At 37.5% G+C, this 21,988-nt stretch overlaps 1 protein-coding gene across 1 annotated transcript in view; it reads right to left on the minus strand.

The window, feature by feature from the left end:
* Positions 1-1,937: 1,937 nt before the first annotated feature.
* The window catches only part of MFSD9 (major facilitator superfamily domain containing 9), a 37,889-nt gene continuing 17,838 nt past the window's right edge, over positions 1,938-21,988 (minus strand). Inside the window, exons 3-6 of the mRNA XM_053707663.1 lie at positions 21,827-21,870; positions 7,424-7,553; positions 5,416-5,625; positions 1,938-4,386 (exon numbers count right to left, since the gene is read on the minus strand). Of these exons, the coding sequence (XP_053563638.1) occupies positions 3,608-4,386; positions 5,416-5,625; positions 7,424-7,553; positions 21,827-21,870 (1,163 nt within the window). The 3' untranslated portion in view covers positions 1,938-3,607. The remainder of the gene's footprint in view (positions 4,387-5,415; positions 5,626-7,423; positions 7,554-21,826; positions 21,871-21,988) is intronic.

The raw sequence follows: 21,988 nt of genomic DNA on the forward strand, positions 1-21,988 counted from the left end.
ATTAGGTAGTTTGCAATGTTGGGGTTTGGCGGATTTAGGGGTTAATACTTTTACTAGTTAGATTGCGATGTGGGTGAATGGCGGATTAGGGGTTAATAGTTTAATTAGTGAAATTGCGTTGTGGGGGGGTTGTCAGTTTAGGAGTTAATACTTTTATTATTAGTTGTGATGTGGGGGGATTGCGGACATTTTTACTTGTTGTTTTAGTTGTCGGGGTTTTTTTTTGGGAGGCGTGTTAGACTTTTATGGGAGATATGATATTTTTTTTTATTTTCTTAGGCGTCAGCAATTTCTAACATGCTGTAAGTCACTGGCAACTCCAAAAATTTGTACTTATGCACATTTCTGGACATCGCTAGTTTATCCGATTTACGGCACTTTATGTACTGCCAGTGCCGTATATGTGATACCACGATGTGCAAGGTGAAATTATGGGCGGCGCGGGTTTCAGCAGTTATGCTGAAGCCTGCGCAGTACATGTAATCTCACCCCTAATGCTTTATTTAAATAGCCTATAATAATTTTGGTGTATAAAGCCCCTTTAATCAAAGTGTAGCGAGGTAACAGCAAATTATATGGTGGTAACAGAAAACTAAATGGAAGAACAGGTAGGCGAAAATGTATTGATAAGATATAAACAGGAGATTTTAAATTTAAAAACAGGTGTAATGAGGGACAGGTAAATCAAAGGGGAAAAAAAAGTTAATTTAATGTTGAGGCAGATGAAGCATAGTTCTTCTGTGCTAAGGTGCAGATACATTTCATTGATTTGTAAAGGTAAAAATCATAATCGTCTTTAATCTGTAAAGTTGTCAACTAATTAGGTGTATCCAATGACAAGAATTCATGGTAAAGGAAAAAAAAATACAATAGTCTAAACCAAACAAATGATTACAGGAGGAAATGACCCTTGTTCTGAAGATCTTACAGAAAGGATAATGCTGAGTTATAATAATTATAGAGCAAAGGAGGAAAATAAATATAATGGTTTGATGAAACAGCCAAAATACAAGTGAACAGATTAATTAAAAGACAATTAAAGACAGTATAGGGCTGATATAAATCCTGCAGAACTGAGAAAATTGTGGATTTTATTGAATAAAAAAAGCCCCGCCGGCACCTTAAAACCTCAGTTTTTATTATTTCACATTAAGAAAAGGATTTTTTTTCTACTCCCACCCACACTGGGCATTTGTGTGAAGAGTCTACAGATTTACCTGTCTGTTTGTGTGATGTGGTTCAGCCTGTTCCCTCCATGGTGGACCCATCCAATTAGGTCCAGGAGCAGCTGAGGGTGAGGGTGAGGTGGGAAGCCTAATAATACTGTGCTTCTGTGTGCTGTGAAAAGCAGGGAGCTGCTGTTGTTTCTAGAAGCAGATCTGTGAGCTGTGGCTTAGACAGTAGTTGTCGTCATTGAGTTGTACATTAGCATCTGACTAGTCAGTCAGTACAGTCAGTGTGCATGAGCTGCAATAGTCTGGGTATAAAGCCACAAGCAAGTCAGAGGAGAAGCTAGTGAGCATAATATTGCTTGTGGTTATTGGTTAATGGCCAGAAAGGCTAGATATTGTTTTCAATTATTGGTTGAATCATATACAGCAACATATTTGCACAATAACAAGTCACGTGTGCATTTGTGATTTTTCGGCAACAGTTCACATAACCAATTGTCTCTTTTGGACATTCATATACGTTTGGCTTTTGATTGATCAAATTGCTGCTAACCTTAATAAAAAAAATGATATAAAAAAACCACATTGCTAAGGGCTACTGTAGTAGTATGTTTTCATTATTTGTCAATATACTCCCCACCCGAGCCCCCTCATTCCAGTCAAATATCACTTTGTCCTAGTTTTGTGGAAGAGAATTATGGCAACCCTAATACAGTAGAATAGAATAATCAACAGAGACTTAATAAAAAGACAATGCAATAGCACTTAATCTGAATATTAAATGAGCAGCATATTTATTTGACAAATTAAAAAATGTACTACAATTTGATGGCCCCCTGTATCATGTGACAGCCAATCACAGGATCATATACTTATACACTGTGAATTCTTGCACATGCTTGGTAGTAGCTGGTGCCTCAGAAAGTGTGCATATACAAATACACCATTTTATAATGCAAGTAAATTGTAGCTGAATCATGAAACTTTATTTTTGACTATATTGTCCCTTTAAATGGGATGGGTAGCTACATTTATTGATGCTAAGTATAAATTTAATAGCTTGGATACATAAGTTGTGCCAAAGAGTACAGATAAATGCAATGATGCAACAGAGGCCAACGCATTTAAAAGAGAGAAAGGAAATTAATTTTGTAAATAACGAAGAAGTGAGAGCATTTATACATTTTAAGACTAGTATAGCTGGAATACACAATCATCACAATGAGTCTATAAAGAAAAGCCCTACTACAATATTGTCTACATAGAGTCTATGAGCTCTAAAGTACTGAACAAGGCATGAGAACTAAATGCTTTTTGTTGCAGTGGGTGGTCGTGGTAGTAGAAATAAAAAATTAATAATGAAGCTTTAATACATTTTTTTACTCTTTGACACTGCCACAAGTGCCCATATCTTCTCTCCGTACACATGATCCTTTATTTAGTTATGTAGCATATTACTTATTAAACACTACACTAAACTAAAAAAAATAAAGGCTAATGTGCAGGGGCACGTGTGGCAGTGTGAATAAAAAAGTATAAAAATGAATTACTAATTTCACTTAATGTATTTGTCAATTTATTATATATCTTTTGTAGCACATCGGAAAAACTAAAAGTAAAGAATGATATGCTGCAGTGGATGTAAGAAACATTGGTGACAGTGTGTAAACAAAATTTACTTTGGCATCGATAGGCACGTTAAATCTCTGTCCCATGATGTCTGCTCAGCAGTTAGCAGCTGATCCTCCAACACAATGCAGCACATTTAGTAATTACTACATGCACATGCAGTGATCTCATCCTAGGCTTCAGCATGCTGGGTACTCAAAGAGCCACCTAGAATTTAGTGGCAGCCTGCCTGCCCGCCCGCCCGCTAATCGCAGCCAACTGAAACCTAGTTGAAACGGCATGCTATATAGCAGCAACACAGGGTCAAATGCCAGCAATTTTTTTTATTATTATTTTTTTTTTTTTAGAGTTCTACCCCTGGATTCAAGTAAGGCTATGAAAAGAAACCATGAAATACAATGGAAAAAATAGTGACCTTTAACTTACCCTGCAAAGCAATAGGGTTGCTTATGTCAGAGAAAAAGTCAATTTACAGTTTCTAACCACAAAAGAAAAGAGAAAACCAGAAACATAATTTCCAAGTGGTACATCCATGGGACTGCCCTAACAAAACCACAGAATTTAATTTGAAAACATTTATTTTTCTATTCAGATCTTGCTGATATATACTATGCTTATATAAAAATTAAATTGATTAGCCATATGTTTGACAACACATTTGCCAATACTAACAATTTACATATATTCATATTCACATACTTACACGATTACCCAAATAACATTTGTGATTACGCTTTCAATTGTAGAAGACAGTTCTTCTGATACAAATTTGTCTCTTTGGTGCAAAAAAATTACAACCAGTAATTTTATTCCTCTTTTTTGTTGTTGTGTGAAGATCGACGGTAAATAGATTTATTTTTGTACATAATAACTATTGATGCTACTAACAATACTGCACCAAGCTGAGGAGGTCCACGGGGGCTATATTCTTGTGCAATTCCTGAGAAGAGAGGGACAAGTATCCGGCCCACTGATGTTATTGTCTGGCCAACACCTATGAGTGTACCACTACCATATTTCTCAGCAACTGTTAGCTCAAGGTCTACAATACAAGTCCTTCCTATATTGGTAGAAACTGTCAAAAATGTTGAAGATAAAACAACAATCCAGATATCAGATGCTAATGAATATGCCAAGATAGAAAAAAATGTGAAGAAACTTGAATGTAACAGCATTGTGTAGGAATTATTTTTATAAGCTCTGGAAAGAGGTCCAAGTAAAAGTCCAGCAAGAGCTCCGAGTGTGCTACCATAACTTATTAAGTAGCCAGTGGAACGGGGAGTCATATGGAATCTTTCTTCCATTGCTAAGGCAAAATTACTATAGTAAAGCATGACTGAGATAGCAGTAAGCATGTGAACCAAAAATATGTGCCACATATGAGAGAAGGCTACTCCTGCAACGTTTTTGAATATAGACATAACTTGAATGTGCAGCTCCTGGGTAGAATTAGTTTTAACTATCCCATTGGATGGCTGAGATAATTTAGTATTTTTGTTAAAATCATTGCAGTCATTAGACTCATTAGATAATGGCACTGCAATACTCAGTGTGTCTTCAATTGGAAGCATTATCCACACAAGACCTATTAAGCAAATACAAATATTGTTAATATATATAAATAACATTGCTCCTGTTTAGAGTTTGATTTAATACTTTATGTTTTTATTAATATTAATATATATATATATATATATATATATATATATATATCGTATTGGCCCGAGTATAGGCCGCACCTGATTATAAGCCGCACCCTTAAAGTTTGGTGCCATTTTAAAGAAAATGAACATTTTATAGAAAATATACACATAAAGTGCTATGCCAAACATTTAACTTATTTTCTAATGTATTTACTTAGGTTTTCACTTTGTCTGGTATATTGCTTTGCTGACTAACATTTGACAAACACCCTTGTAGCACAACATTTTAAGAGAAAACAATGTTTTATATTGCAATGACAACAAGTGTTCTGGTTTCTGTACAAAAAACACCACCACCTTTATAGTTTATATTCCTATTGAGAATATGCCAACAGCTGTAAATGTATGTCCTTATAATAGCTTAACAAAATACCCTACCTGACCCCACAGCACCTCCACACTGCTTCCTCTCTTGTCCCTGCAAAACCAGAGAGAGACCAGAATCTGTAATACGGGAAATTCCTGAACTTACCACAGCGTGAACCTCTTTACTTCCGGGCACAGGATTTCCGTGCAAAGGACTACAATACCCAGAGGGCTTGACCAGGCTCCACTGTCAGCTTAAGCCATCTTCAAGTCTGTCCGCCCACTGCCCAGCCCTAGATGCCCACAGCAGCCCCCATTGTTATGATCCTCACTGCTGCTGTCTATTCTTCTACTGTCTGCTCCGCTCCAGCCTCCAACTGCCCCCATAGCACACACAGTTACACTGCGGCAAAAGCTGCTGTATAGCTTCCGATTATAGGCCGCGTCTGAATATAGGCCGCACCCCTAATTTAAAGATTTGCATTAGGGTAAAAAAGTGCGGCCTATACACAGGCCAATACGGTATATATTATGTATTTATTAAGTGTTATAGTGGATGTAGTCTGTGCAAACTGATTGATCAATTCATGCAGAATACAACTTACCAGCATTTATAAAAAAAATGGAAGAACAGAGGAGGGAGGTTATGTAAAATCCACCATGTAGTTCTGTGAGATAACCACCAATCACAGGTCCAAGAATAAACCCAATGTTAGACGCTGCATTAAATCTTCCTATTACAAGAGGGCGATCTTGCTCTTGCACAACATCTGATAGGAATGCTTTTGAAATGGAGAGGGAATGTTTAAAAATTCCTGTGGGGGATTAAAACATATATTTACTAATTACACCAATTATATATTTCCTCTCAAATTGACAGTTACTACAAAAATTATTAAAGGGCCATTAGAAACTTTTCTTAAACCTACAGCACATTCTTCTGCCCGGATTTGAACTTTAGCAGGGTGACAAAGCCAAAAGATTTCCGGTACCACTTGAACAAGAAAAGGGTAAATCCATTCAGTAAGCACCAATTATATTTAGCTCCAAACAAAAATATAAGGATTTTGGTGGGAAAAATAAAAGGACTTATGCATCCTAAAAAGAAATCATTTTAGATTGCATCTATGATAGTCATTGTTTCAAAAGGATATTTGAGTTTAATTTATAAACTTGCATTAAGTGAAATTGTGAGCTTAAAGGTTTTAAATTAATTATATTTGCCATTGAAATACCACACCAATGATTAAAGTCTCAAAGGCAAACCATTCACAACAATTTAATGTCTGACAGCATAATGTATTGTAAATGGAAAAGGTGTTTTTAAAACTTTGTACACTATTGTACCATAAAACTGGAACTTAGCACCCAGGACATTATAGTATTTTTCTCCTGCAATATACATCCTTCCCCTATTTACTACATTTTTAGTCTTATATATATATATATATATATGTCACCTTAGAAGTTGCCCCCAAAATATTAAAAGGGACAGTCTACTCCAGAATTTTAACTGTTTAAAAAGATAGATAATCCCTTTATTATCCGTTCCCCAGTTTTGCATTACCAACACGGTTATATTAATACACTTTTATGATTACCTTGTATCTAAGCCTCTGCAGACTGCCCCCTTATCTCAGTTCTTTTGACAGACTTGCATTTTAGCCAATCAGTGCTGACTCATAACTCAATGGGGTGAGCACAATGTTATCTATATGACACATATGAACTAGCGTCGTCTAGCCGTGAAAAACTGTCAAAATGCACTGAGATAAGAAAAGCCTTCAACAAATTAGAAATCAGTTTGAGACTACCTAGGTTTAGCTTTCATAAAAGAATACAAAGAATAAAGCAAATTGGATAAGAGAAAATTGGAAATTTGTTTAAAATTGTATGCCCTATCTGAATTATGATATTTAATTTTGACTTGACTGTCTCTTTAAAAAGTATTTAAACGTTTAAGTTAAGTCAAACTAAGAATCCTATGTTTATATTTATTTTGACATCTTAAAAGAATAATCTGAAGTTATGTTTCCTCAACAGCTGTATACACATACTGATAAAACTTCCAGTTAAGTGGTTAAGATTGCATTTACCAAAAGTAATAGTAAAATACTTTGAAGACCCCTGATTTAAAGACATAATAGATGTTACTTTGTTTTTCCTGTTCAAAAGAAAATTATATTTATTTCTAGTTTCTAATTTGAGGAACTTACATCTGATCCAGGGTTCACAAACAGCTCTCAAGAGCCGATTCTGCTCAACCAAAATAAAAGTGCTTCACTCACGTTGCAATGTGCACTTTGGTATTTCTGTGCAACTCACTCAGAGTGTTTCTTTCCCCTACATCCTTCCCTTTGTCCTATTCTACTACAACATGACAAGTGCCATTGTTGGCTCTTAAAAATGGTTCAATGTTTTGCCAAAGTCAAGTGCTGCTTGCAATTTCCATAGGATAGTGTGAAGTAGTGTGTCACTGCTCCTGTGCCTCTCCTTATTTCTCTAGCGCTCCCGCCTTACACTATTCTATTCCTGTGCCAGCCATTAAATACTGAAAAGTTAACATTTATAATAAATATTTATGCAAGTTTAATACTCATGGCATTTACTCACCCAAAGGTACTCTAGCAATTGCAAATATGAAAATGTTGGTTGACAAGCCAAGAAGACCATAACCAAATGCACTCACGACAAGACATGTAACTAGTGAATACCTTCGACCAGCAATATCACTCCAACTTCCCTAAAGTATTAAAAAAGTAGTAATTACTAAAGGTTTTATAGAAATATTTAACTGTAATGAGAGACCTATGTATTATCTGTTATCTGTCACACTGACAATTAAAACGTTCATGGAATATGTGGGTTTCAGAAAACATGTTAATTTAAAAAAAGTTGTAGTAAAGCAGTAATATTTGTACAAAAAAGTATTTATCAAGTTAAATATAAAACAGGTTTAATTTTTTCATGCAAAAAATAAATAAAAAATGTGCAACTACTTTTTCTTTTCCATATTAGGTGAAAACATAAGCAACATACGCAAATCAACAGACAACAAAACTGATGTAAATAAACATAGAAACATAAGTATATACTATAAATTATAGGAAAGTTATTTGCATACATACAGTAAGTATATATATATATATATATATATATATATATATATATATATATATATATAATAAATAACAGCACTCTCTGGGCTTGAAATAGGTGCAAAGGTGCCTTTTATTCAGTGATGCTTCAGGGAATACGCCCCTTCCTCAGACCAACTATTTATTTATATATATATATATATATATATATATATATATATATATATATATATATATATATATATATATATATATATATATATATATATATATATATATATATATATATACATACACACACACATATACAGAGTATATATATATATATATCTCAATGCAATACGAAAGCACTCGCTGGACGTCTTCAAATATAACATTTAGCTTATAATAAAGAGTTTAAAGTTTAAAACATCCGGTCCGGTCCCTTTGTCAAATGATCACAAGATACAGGCTCAGGAAAACATGTATCTTGGGATCATTGGAGAAAGGGACCGGATCGTTTTTGAAACATTATGATGCTTTAATCTCTATATTAAAAGACGTGCAGCAAGTGCTTTCTTATTGCATTGCAATATTACTACCTTTGTCGGCACCCTGGCAGCTGAACTTACATAGGAGGAGGAGTGCATACCTTTTTGAAAATGAATATATAATTTTGTTTTCTTTTTTTCCTTTATCAAACTCATTTTTGTACTTAATACTTTAATTTATTCAATTTAATTGAAAATAGCTACTCTCAATTTATGACAAGATCTGGAGCTACAATTCTTGAAGAAGGAATAAACTGTCACTGTAATGGTATCTTTTTTTTGTTCTGGCTTAGCAACAAACCACTTGTACCATGCCACAATTGATGAGGTAGAATCTATAGAAATAACATAAATGTATGCTTACCTGATAAATTTATTTCTCTTGTAGTGTATCCAGTCCACGGATCATCCATTACTTGTGGGATATTCTCCTTCCCAACAGGAAGTTGAAAGAGGATCACCCACAGCAGAGCTGCTATATAGCTCCTCCCCTCACTGCCATATCCAGTCATTCGACCGAAACAAGCCGAGAAAGGAGAAACCATAGGGTGCAGTGGTGACTGTAGTTTAGTTAAAATTTAGACCTGCCTTAAAAGGACAGGGCGGGCCGTGGACTGGATACACTACAAGAGAAATACATTTATCAGGTAAGCATAAATTATGTTTTCTCTTGTTAAGTGTATCCAGTCCACGGATCATCCATTACTTGTGGGATACCAATACCAAAGTTCAAGTACACGGATGATGGGAGGGACAAGGCAGGAACTTAAACGGAAGGAACCACTGCCTGTAGAACCTTTCTCCCAAAAACAGCCTCCGAAGAAGCAAAAGTATCAAATTTTGAAAATTTTGAAAAGGTATGAAGTGAAGACCAAGTCGCAGCCTTGCAAATCTGTTCAACAGAAGCCTCATTTTTAAAGGCCCAGGTGGAAGCCACAGCTCTAGTAGAATGAGCTGTAATCCTTTCAGGGGGCTGCTGTCCAGCAGTCTCATAGGCTAAACGGATTATACTCCGAAGCCAAAAAGAAAGAGAGGTTGCCGAGGCCTTTTGACCTCTCCTCTGTCCAGAGTAAACAACAAACAGGTTAGATGTTTGACGAAAATCTTTAGTAGCTTGTAAGTAAAACTTCAAGGCACGGACTACGTCTAGATTATGCAAAAGACGTTCCTTCTTTGAAGAAGGATTAGGACACAATGATGGAACAACAATCTCTTGATTGATATTCTTGTTAGAAACCACCTTGGGTAAAAACCCAGGTTTTGTACGCAGAACTACTTTATCTGAATGAAAGATCAGATAAGGAGAATCACAATGTACGGCAGATAACTCAGAGACTCTTCGAGCCGAGGAAATAGCCATCAGAAACAGAACTTTCCATGATAGAAGTTTGATATCAATAGAATGAAGGGGTTCAAACGGAACCCCTTGAAGAACTTTAAGAACCAAGTTTAAGCTCCATGAAGGAGCAACAGGTTTAAACACAGGCTTAACTCTAACTAAAGCCTGACAAAATGCCTGAACGTCTGGAACTTCTGCCAGACGCTTGTGTAAAAGAATAGACAGAGCAGAAATCTGTCCCTTCAAAGAACTAGCTGATAATCCTTTGTCCAAACCCTCTTGGAGGAAGGACAATATCCTAGGAATCCTAACCCTACTCCATGAGTAATTCTTGGATTCACACCAATGAAGATATTTATGCCATATCTTGTGGTAGATTTTCCTGGTGACAGGCTTTCGTGCCTGTATTAAGGTATCAATGACTGACTCGGAGAAGCCATGCTTTGATAGGATCAAGCGTTCAATATCCATGCAGTCAGTCTCAGAGAAATTAGATTCGGATGATTGAAAGGACCTTGTATTAGAAGGTCTTGTCTCGGAGGCAGAGTCCATGGTGGAAAGGATGACATGTCCACCAGATCTGCATACCAGGTCCTGCGTGGCCACGCAGGCACTATCAGAATCACCGATGCTCTCTCCTGTCTGATTTTGGCAATCAGTCGAGGGAGCAGAGGAAACGGTGGAAACACATAAGCCAGGTTGAAGAACCAAGGAGCTGCTAGAGCATCTATCAGCGTCGCTTCTGGGTCCCTGGACCAGGATCCGTAACAAGGAAGCTTGGCGTTCTGGCGAGACGCCATGAGATCCAGCTCTGGTTTGCCCCAACGATGGACCAATTGAGCAAACACCTCCGGATGGAGCTCCCACTTCCCCGGATGAAAAGTCTGACGACTTAGAAAATCTGCCTCCCAGTTCTCTACGCCCGGGATATGGATCGCTGATAGGTGGCAAGAGTGAGTCTCTGCCCAGCGAATTATCTTGGAGACTTCTGACATCGCTAGGGAACTCCTGGTTCCCCCTTGATGGTTGATGTAAGCCACAGTCGTGATGTTGTCCGACTGAAATCTGATGAACCTCAGTGTTGCTAACTGAAGCCAAGCTAGAAGAGCATTGAATATTGCTCTTAACTCCAGAATATTTATTGGGAGAAGTCCATGAACCCTGAGCCTTCAGGGAGTTCCAGACTGCACCCCAACCTAGAAGGCTGGCATCTGTTGTTACAATCGTCCAATCTGGTCTGCGAAAGGTCATACCCTTGGACAGGTGGACCCAAGATAACCACCAGAGAAGAGAATCTCTGGTTTCCTGATCCAGATTTAGTAGAGGGGACAAATCTGTGTAATCCCCATTCCACTGAGATGCAGCCGCGCAAATGGCACTATGTCCATCGCCGCTACCATTAAGCCGATTACTTCCATGCACTGAGCCACCGCAGGGCACGGAATGGAGTGAAGAACACAGCAAGCATTTAGAAGTTTTAATAACCTGGACTCCGTCAGGTAAATTTTCATTTCTACAGAATCTATAAGAGTCCCTAGGAAGGAAACCCTTGTGAGAGGAGATAGAGAACTCTTTTCTTCGTTCACTTTCCACCCATGCGACCTCAGAAATGCCTGAACTATCTCTGTATGAGACTTGGCAATTTGAAAGCTTGACGCCTGTATCAGGATGTCATCTAGATAAGGAGCCACCGCTATGCCTCGCGGTCTTAGAACCGCCAGAAGTGAGCCCAGAACCTTTGTAAAAATTCTTGGGGCTGTAGCCAACCCGAAGGGAAGAGCTACAAATTGGTAATGCCTGTCTAGAAAGGCAAACCTCAGGAACCGATGATGATTCTTGTGAATCGGAATGTGAAGGTAGGCATCCTTTAAGTCCACTGTGGTCATGTACTGACCCTCTTGGATCATGGGAAAGATGGTTCGAATAGTTTCCATCTTGAATGATGGAACTCAGGAATTTATTTAAGATCTTTAGATCCAAAATTGGTCTGAAGGTTCCCTCCTTTTTGGGAACCACAACCAGATTTGAATAAAAACCCTGTCCTTGTTCCGTCCGCGGAACTGGATGGATCACTCCCATTACTAGAAGGTCTTGAACGCAGCGTAGGAATGCCTCTTTCTTTATCTGGTTTGCAGATAATCTTGAAAGGTGAAATCTCCCTTGTGGAGGAGAAGCTTTGAAGTCCAGAAGATATCCCTGAGATATGATCTCCAACGCCCAGGGATCCTGAACATCTCTTGCCCATGCCTGGGCGAAGAGAGAAAGTCTGCCCCCTACTAGATCCGTTGCCGGATAGGGGGTCGTTCCTTCATGCTGTCTTGGAGGCAGCAGCAGGCTTTCTGGCCTGCTTGCCCTTGTTCCAGGACTGGTTAGATTTCCAGGCCTGCTTGGATTGAGCAAAAGTTCCCTCTTGTTTTGAACCAGAGGAAGTTGATGCTGCACCTGCCTTGAAATTTCGAAAGTCACGAAAATTAGACTGTTTCGCCCTTGATTTGGCCCTGTCCTGAGGAAGGGTATGACCCTTACCTCCAGTAATGTCAGCAATCATTTCTTTCTAACCAGGCCCGAATAAGGTCTGCCCCTTGAAAGGAATGTTGAGTAATTTAGACTTTGAAGTCACGTCAGCTGACCAGGATTTAAGCCATAGCGCCCTACGCGCCTGGATGGCGAATCCGGAATTCTTAGCCGTTAGTTTAGTCAAATGAACAATGGCATCAGAAACAAATGACTTAGCTAGCTTAAGTGTTCTAAGCTTGTCAATGATTTCAGTCAATGGAGCTGTATGGATGGCCTCTTCTAGGGCCTCAAACCAGAACGCCGCCGCAGCAGTGACAGGCGCAATGCATGCAAGGGGCTGTAAAATAAAACCTTGTTGAATAAACATTTTCTTAAGGTAACCATCTAATTTTTTATCCATTGGATCTGAAAAAGCACAACTGTCCTCAACCGGGATAGTGGTACGCTTTGCTAAAATAGAAACTGCTCCCTCCACCTTAGGGACCGTCTGCCATAAGTCCCGTGTAGTGGCGTCTATTGGAAACATTTTTCTAAATATAGGAGGGGGGGAAAACGGCACACCGGGTCTATCCCACTCCTTACTAATAATTTCTGTAAACCTTTTAGGTATTGGAAAAACATCAGTACACACCGGCACTGCATAGTATTTATCTAGTCTACACAATTTCTCTGGCACTGCAATTGTGTCACAGTCATTCAGAGCAGCTAACACCTCCCCAAGCAATACACGGAGGTTCTCAAGCTTAAATTTAAAATTAGAAATATCTGAATCAGGTTTCCCCGAGTCAGAGATGTCACCCACAGACTGAAGCTCTCCGTCCTCAGGTTCTGCATATTGTGACGCAGTATCAGACATGGCTCTTACAGCATCTACGCGCTCTGTATCTCATCTAACCCCAGAGCTATCGCGCTTGCCTCTTAATTCAGGCAATCTGGCTAATACTTCTGACAGAGTATTATCCATGATCGCAGCCCTGTCCTGCAAAGTAATCGCTATGGGCGTCCCTGATGTACTTTGCGCCATATTAGCGTGAGTCCCTTGAGCGGGAGGCAAAGGGTCTAACACGTGGGGAGAGTTAGTCGGCATAACTTCCCCCTCGACAGAACCCTCTGGTGACAATTCTTTTATTGATAAAGACTGATCTTTACTGTTTAAGGTGAAATCAATACATTCAGTACACATTCTCCTATGGGGCTCCACCATGGCTTTTAAACATAATGAACAAGTAGTTTCCTCTGTGTCAGACATGTTTGTACACACTAGCAATGAGACTAGCAAGCTTGGAAAACACTTTAAACCAAGTTAACAAGCAATATAAAAAACGTTACTGCGCCTTTAAGAAAAACAAATTTTGTCAAAATTTTGAATAACAGTGCAAAAAGGCAGTTACACTAACAAAATTTTTACAGTGTATGTAACAAGTTAGCAGAGCATTGCACCCACTTGCAAATGGATGATTAACCCCTTAATACCAAAAACGGAATAACAAATGACAAAAACGTTTATAAAACCAGTCACAACTGCCACAGCTCTACTGCGGCTGTTACCTTCCTCAAACACGACTTTTGAAGCCTTTTGAGCCCTTCAGAGATGTCCTGTATCATGCAGAGGGAAGCTCAATGTCTCGGTCTGTAATTTTAGCTGCGCAGAAAAGCACTAAAATAGGCCCCTCCCACTCATATTACAACAGTGGAAAGCCTCAGGAAACTGTTTCTAGGCAAAAATAAAGCCAGCCATGTGGAAAAAAACTAGGCCCCAATAAGTTTTATCACTAAGCATATATAAAAACGATTAAACATGCCAGCAAACGTTTTATATTGCACTTTTATAAGAGTATGTATCTCTGGTAATAAGCCTGATACCAGTCGCTATTAAATCACTGTATTTAGGCTTAACTTACATTAATCCGGTATCAGCAGCATTTTCTAGCAAATTCCATCCCTAGAAAAATATTAACTGCACATACCTTATTGTAGGGTAACCAGCACGCCATTCCCCCTCTGAAGTTACCTCACTCCTCAGAATATGTGAGAACGGCAGTGGATCTTAGTTACTTCTGCTAAGATCATAGAAAACGCAGGCAGATTCTTCTTCTAAATGCTGCCTGAGATAAAATAGTACGCTCCGGTACCATTTAAAAATAATAAACTTTTGATTGAAGAAAAAAACTAACTATAATACGCCACTCTCCTCTTACTACCTCCATCTTTGTTGAGAGTTGCAAGAGAATGACTGGATATGGCAGTGAGGGGAGGAGCTATATAGCAGCTCTGCTGTGGGTGATCTTCTTGCAACTTTCTGTTGGGAAGGAGAATATCCCACAAGTAATGGGTGATCCGTGGACTGGATACACTTAACAAGAGAAATTACGTTTATATTTTAATGTTTAACTCATTTAAATCATTGTTGGATTCATAATCTGTAAGGAATATGCTTGGAGTTTCAGAATTTAAACTGTACCCTTCTTAGAAGATTTTAAAAACAGGGAATCAAGGCCTTCTTGGCCGAGGTGAAGTGCAACTACTTGTTTCAGCCTTGTATTCTTGTTGTACAGACCACAGCAATTGGAGGGAACATGTCTTATCATAGAGTTATTGAGGCCACAGCACTCTTAACCTCCCTCTACAGCCTGCTTGTATAACATTTCCCCATAAACTATTACTACATAGTGCTCAACATAAGATCATGCTCCTGAACCTACAGAATGGGGGCAAATTTCAACAAAAAGAAAGAGGTGCATTTCATAATCAAAGTAAATGGGAACCTTATCTAAGTTCTACGCTTTATATAAATCATGATACTTTAATCTTGACTTTCATATCCCTTTAATTCACAATTTATTTGGACTCTTTTAGCGTATGGTAACAGAGATCTCACAGGTTTATTAATTAGAACCCAAGGAGAAAAGTGTGAGAAGACGAGTCATGTAGAGGGTTTAGTTACTATTCAAATATGGTTGATCCAGAACATCTCCTGTACGACTCCCATAATAAAAACTATGCAAAACATTCAAGCTAATGAAGAAGATGAGAAAGAGATTGTTCTTTTGTTAAATTCTTTTATTATAATAATAAATCTTGCTATTTCCTAGATTTATTTTTATTTTACTGACACATAGAGGCCTATTTATGAAAGGTCTTGCGGACCTGATCCGACGGTGCAGATCAGGTCCGCAAGACCTCCCTGAATGCAGAGAGCAATATGCTCTCCGTTTTCAGCATTGCACCAGCAGCTCACAAGAGCTGCTGGTGCAATGCCACCCCCTGCAGACTCGCGGTCAATCGGCCGCCAGCAGGGAGGTGTCAATCAACCCGATCTTACTCGATCGGGTTGAATTCCGGCGATTCCTGTCCGCCTCATCAGAGCAGGCGAACAGGGTTATGGAGCAGCGGTCTTTAGACCGCTACTTCATAACTGCTGTTTCTGGCGAGTTTGAAGACTCGCCAGAAATACGGCCCTTCAAGCTCCATACGGAGCTTGATAAATGGGCCTCATATTGTTAAGGGATTTTTTTGTTGCAGTTATTTTAGAAATATATTAGTTTTGATTAATAGAAAGAAAAAAAAAAAAAAGGAGATCATCAACTAACAGGGAAATTCTAAAAGATATGGTTTCTTCCAATAAGTGTCCATAAGGATCAAGCCACAAGCAAGTTTTATTAACCAAAAAAAAAAACTGAACACAACTCATATTTAACGCATGGGAAGTGTGAGAGATACTTGTTAACACCAGTTTACAACAGCAATGGAAACTACATAAATATTTGTAACTTATGTTACTGAGGCAACAACGTTTGGGGTTGCATGCATTTCCACAGCAACCTAATCACAAGCATCACAAAATGCTAAAACATGACTAAACTGGTGTAGGGACATTTTCTGAAATTAAATCCAAAAGTATAATCAAGCAGTTTGGAAAAAAAACAACTTATTTTGCATGTATCTACATACAAAGATGTAAAACTCTACCCTTTTAAGTTATAGCAATTTTGTTTCAAGGGGAAGACCAGTTATCACATTTTAGAAACATTGTGTGTGGGATTATCAGTATGAGAGAGGTTAAGGTTTAGGGTTACAGCCATATGTTTCACCATAATAAGCTGAGCTATGCATTCTGCATTACTTGTAATGGCATGCAGCACCTATAAAATGGTTACAGAATACCTCTGATCCAGGCCCACACTGTAGTCAGTTTAAAAGGATAGGAAAGTCCAAATTATACTTTTATGAGAGAGAACATGTAATTTTAAGACACGTTTAAATTCACTTATATTTTCAAATGTGCTTCATTCTCTTGGTATCCCATTGTTAACCCCTTAGTGACAGACCATTTTTCAATTTTCTTACCGTTAAAGACCAGGGCTGCTTTTACATTGCTGCTGTGTTTGTGTTTAGCTGTAATTTTCCTCTTACTCCTTTACTGTATCCACACATATTATATACCGTTTTTCTCGGCATTAAATGTACTTTATAAAAAAAAAATTGGTATCTTTAGAAAGTATGATGAAAAAAAAAACACTTTTTCTAACTTTGGCCCCCAAAATCTCTTACGCATCTACAACCATCAGAAAACACCCATGCTAAATAGTTTCTAAATTTTATCCTGAGTTTAGAAATACCCAATGTTTACTTGCTCTTTGCTTTTTCCCCCCCAAGTTATAGGGCAATAAATACAAGTAGCACATTGCTATTTCCAAACCATTTTTTTTTTCAAAATTATCGAAAGTTACATTGTAACACGGATATCTGTCAGGAATCCCTGAATAACCCTTCACATGTATGTATTTTTTTAGTAGACAACCCAAAGTATTGATCTAGGCCCATTTTGGTATATTTCATGCCACCATCTCACCGCCAAATGCGATCAAATAAAAAACAATTGTTAACTTTTTCACAAACTTTATGTTTCTCACTGAAATTATTTACAAACAGCTTGTGCAATCATGGCACAAATGGTTGTAAATGCTTCTCTGGGATCCCCTTTGTTCAGAAATAGCAGACATATATGGCTTTGCTTTTTAGTAATTAGCACCACACTTGTATTATGACCAGCAGTGAAGGGGTTAATTAGGTAGCTTGTAGGGTTAATTTTAGCTTTAGTGTATAGATTACCCTAATCCCTCTCAAACAGCTCTCTTCCCTCTCACACCTCACAACTGTCACCCCCATCTTAAGTACTGGCAGAAAGTCTGCCAGTACTAAAATAAAAGGCTTTTTTTGTTTTATATATTCTGCAGTGTAGAATCCCCCCTTTGCCCACAACCTCCCTGAATAATCCCCCCCCCCAAAAAAAACAGCTCTCTAACCCTCCCCCTCTACCTATTTGCCACCATCTTAGGTACTGGCAGCTGTCTGCTAGTACCCAGTTTTCTCTAAATTATTGTAATTTTTTTAATAAAAAAAAAATAAAAAAAACTTTTTTTTCCGTAGTGTAGTTGCCCCCTCCTCATTACCATACCCCCTCCCAGATTCCTTTCCAGACACGGATCCCACATAGGATCCCCCTCTCCATCCTTCCCACTCACTGAAGTGCTGTAGCGTAGCGGTCCCACCCGCTCCTACCCCTCTTCCCGCTCTACTTCCTTCTCCTCCTGCCTCCTCCAGTGATGGGTCGCCCACCTGCCTCCCTCCATGCCCTCCCAATGCCACCAACGATTGGCACCATTGCTGGTCGATGCAAAGAGGGACACAGAGGGGCCCTCTCTGCATTGGTTACTGCCTAAAGGGTATTGCACGATGCCTCAATATTGAGGCATTGCTGCAATAATTTGACCAAGGACGTGCCAGGTACGTTTATGGTCCTTAACTGCTGTTTTTTGGAGGACGTACATGGTACATACTCGGTCATAAGGGGTTAAAAAAAAGTATGCACATATCCTACACCAGTGGGAGTTAGTCGCCGATTGGTGCCTACATAGATTTGTCTCTTGTGATTGGCTAACTAGATGTGTTCAGTTAGCTGCCAGTAGTGCAATGCTGTTTCTTCAGCAAAGGATATCAAGATAATGAAGCAAATTTGATAATATAAGTACATTGGAAAGTTATTTGAAATTGTATGTTCTATCCAAATCATGAAATTAAACGTTTGGTTCTCCTGTCCCTTTAAGGAAGTAAATAGCCACATTAAACCATCAAGACCATATGTTGGAAAGCACTTATACACTTATATGTCCAAGGAAAACCAGGCCCCATGTTTGCTCCTTCTGTGGATACAATTCTCTATATTGTCTCCAAATTCACCAGTTTCAAGGTAATCACCCACATGACCAATTGCAAGCCCAGAGTCTGTTCCACTGAGTTTGAAGATAGGTCGGCATAAACTCCACATACCTTTTCTTTCATAAGTATGATAAGGTATTCATGTCCATGAAGCAGAGAATAAGTTTGTTGCACTTCATCTTAAAGGGGCATAACACCCCAAAATGTCTTTTATAATTCAGTCAGAACATGCAATTGTAAACAACTTTCTAATTTACTAATATTATTATATTTTCTTAATTGTCTTGTTATCCTTTGTTGAAACGCAGGATGTTAAGTTCAGGAGTATGCACGTGACTCAAGCACTATATAGTAGTAGTTTTGCAGCAATATTACACATTAGCAAGATCACTAGATGGCAGCACTATTTCCTGTCATGTAGTGCTTCAGACATGTGCACGCTACCTATCTAGGTATCTCTTTAACATAGAATAACATGAGTATGAAGCAAAATTGATAATATAAGTAAATTGGAAACTATTTTTTAAATTATATTTTACATCTAAATCATGAAAGAAAAGTTTGGGGTTTCATGTACTTTTAAACAGTGAGGCACACGTTTATTCTATGTATGATAACATTTTAACAATTGAGTCTTAGATATATTTTATTAAGAATTGCAGACATTTTACACGTTTTAGAGTTTGAAATTATCATTATCAAACTGCACAAAGTGTAAAAGTATACTGCTATTTATTATCAAACTGCACAAAGTGTAAAAGTATACTGCTATTTATTATCAAACTGCACAAAGTGTAAAATTATACTGCTATTTATTATCAAACTGCACAAAGTGTAAAAGTATACTGCTATTTATTATCAAACTGCACAAAGTGTAAAAGTATACTGCTATTTATTATCAAACTGCACAAAGTGTAAAAGTATACTGCTATTTATTATCAAACTGCACAAAGTGTAAAAGTATACTGCTATTTATTATCAAACTGCACAAAGTGTAAAAGTATACTGCTATTTATTATCAAACTGCACAAAGTGTAAAAGTATACTGCTATTTATTATCAAACTGCACAAAGTGTAAAAGTATACTGCTATTTATTATCAAACTGCACAAAGTGTAAAATTATACTGCTATTTATTATCAAACTGCACAAAGTGTAAAATTACACTGCTATTTATTATCAAACTGCACAAAGTGTAAAAGTATACTGCTATTTATTATCAAACTGCACAAAGTGTAAAAGTATACTGCTATTTATTATCAAACTGCACAAAGTGTAAAAGTATACTGCTATTTATTATCAAACTGCACAAAGTGTAAAAGTATACTGCTATTTATTATCAAACTGCACAAAGTGTAAAAGTATACTGCTATTTATTATCAAACTGCACAAAGTGTAAAAGTATACTGCTATTTATTATCAAACTGCACAAAGTGTAAAAGTATACTGCTATTTATTATCAAACTGCACAAAGTGTAAAAGTATACTGCTATTCATTATCAAACTATAACTTGTATAAAAAGAAGGAAAAAGAACGATATATAACTTATTTGACATGAAACCTAATATCCACTTCAATATAGAAACCAACAATGGTTGTAGCTTAGCTACTCTACTACCTAAATCACTGGTTTTCAAACCTGTCCTCAGGCCTCCCCAACAGGCCAGGTTTTCAGGATTACCTTGGATGAGAGCAGGTAAAATAGCCATGGTTACTAATCAGCTGATTATTTCACCTGTGCTCCAGTTCAGATATCATCAAATGTGGCCTGTTAGGGAGGTCAGAGGACAGGTTGGAAAACCAGTGACCTAAAGTAAACAGTAGACAGATTTCAGTGAGAACATACTTAGCAGTTCAAATTGATAGAATGTCATGGCATGCATGACTAGAAGTCTAATGAATTAAACTGAAAGGAGTTTGCACACTGGCATTTGTAAGGCACTGGTAACTCAGTCATTGAAACATCATTTAATAATTGTAGGACAGCCTTCTTTTCAAACCCAAAATATCTCCCCAGGGCCAATTTAATTGGCAGGCAATCCGATTGATTCTACAGATTGCACGGATAAAAGTTAAGCCACTATTAAGCTAAAATTAGCTAGTTGATTTCAATGTTTGTTGTACAAATTGTCATGCAATCAATTTATGTTAAATTATGCCATTGATTTGTGGATTGGATAGCTTAAGTAACATTTATAAATAGCAGAAAATGTTATAATATGGCAAAGTATTAAGCTGCCCACACCTGGCAACTTCATAATGCCACCAAAATGGCAACATATTCTGAGTACTGGATTCCATATCTTGCAACATGCCAAGCTTTTAGAATGATTTCACTTACTGTATTATTATTATTGATATTGATGCTGATTTGAAGAAGGTATTCTTTTAATTAATTAAATAAATCAACTGCCCATTTTATAATTTAATCTGCCTTTGCTTAAATCACTAGTCTTCCTACAGAGACCCCAAATATGCTTCTGGATTTGGTTGCTTCTTTTTTTCCCAGGAAGATATAATGTCTAAAGTCTTTTTAGAGACAGCTTTAAACACACTATTCCCATTTATTATGGTTATGTCATTTCTCCACGTGCCCTCCAGTTGTAGCCAACACATAAGTACACAACTTGTCTACGTTTAGTCAATAATTCATCAAAATGAAACCAGGGTAATTCAGCAAAACATTTACCTTCACTGTGATATATTATGGTTTTAAGATTTGTTAAATGGTCTCAACAAACTTAATTTGATAGGAAAAATATTTAAACTTTGGTATGGTGAGACGACATCTAAATCATACAGGTGTTTACATTAGGAATGTTGTGCATGTAGGGAAATCTAGAAGCAGTGTGTGTAAGTATATGCATAACACACACAGCAGGAATTTCTACCTTTGTTAAGCCACTTACCTTGCAATCCAGTGGGCAGCAACTAAAACGTGAAAAGTGGAAGAAAGCATTGAGCCTGATTACCTCATGAAGATGCAGCTGTGCTTTTGCTTACAGCGAGGAGCAGAGGTCCAAATACAACACACACAAACCTTTCAACAGTTATACCAGGGTGTAAGAGCATTTTACATTGTAACATAGCCCATTTTCAAGGTGCCATGGGCAACTGGTATTTGTTCTAAACTTTACAACTATAGAATGTTTAAAAAAACATCAAATATTGTATTCATTACACTAAAGTTATGCATAGTCTTTCTAAAAATGTATTTTGGTGACTAATTATCAAGTACTTTGTGAAAAGGATCCATCCATTGCAGGTATAATTTATTAGGGAACATCTTATATTTGTATAGTATGAGACTTACCACTATTGAACTAGAAAAAAGCTGAAGAACTCCATAACACGATCCTAAGAGAGGTAGAAATAATACATTAGCACTGATTTTTTTCACTGATTAAGTTACAATACATAAATAAAACATCAGGCAACATAATGGCTGCTGTTTCTGTCTTGAGCTGTACAAATT

The sequence above is a fragment of the Bombina bombina genome, chromosome 3, assembly GCF_027579735.1.
Source record: "Bombina bombina isolate aBomBom1 chromosome 3, aBomBom1.pri, whole genome shotgun sequence".
In the NCBI taxonomy this organism is placed as follows: Eukaryota; Metazoa; Chordata; class Amphibia; order Anura; family Bombinatoridae; genus Bombina; species Bombina bombina.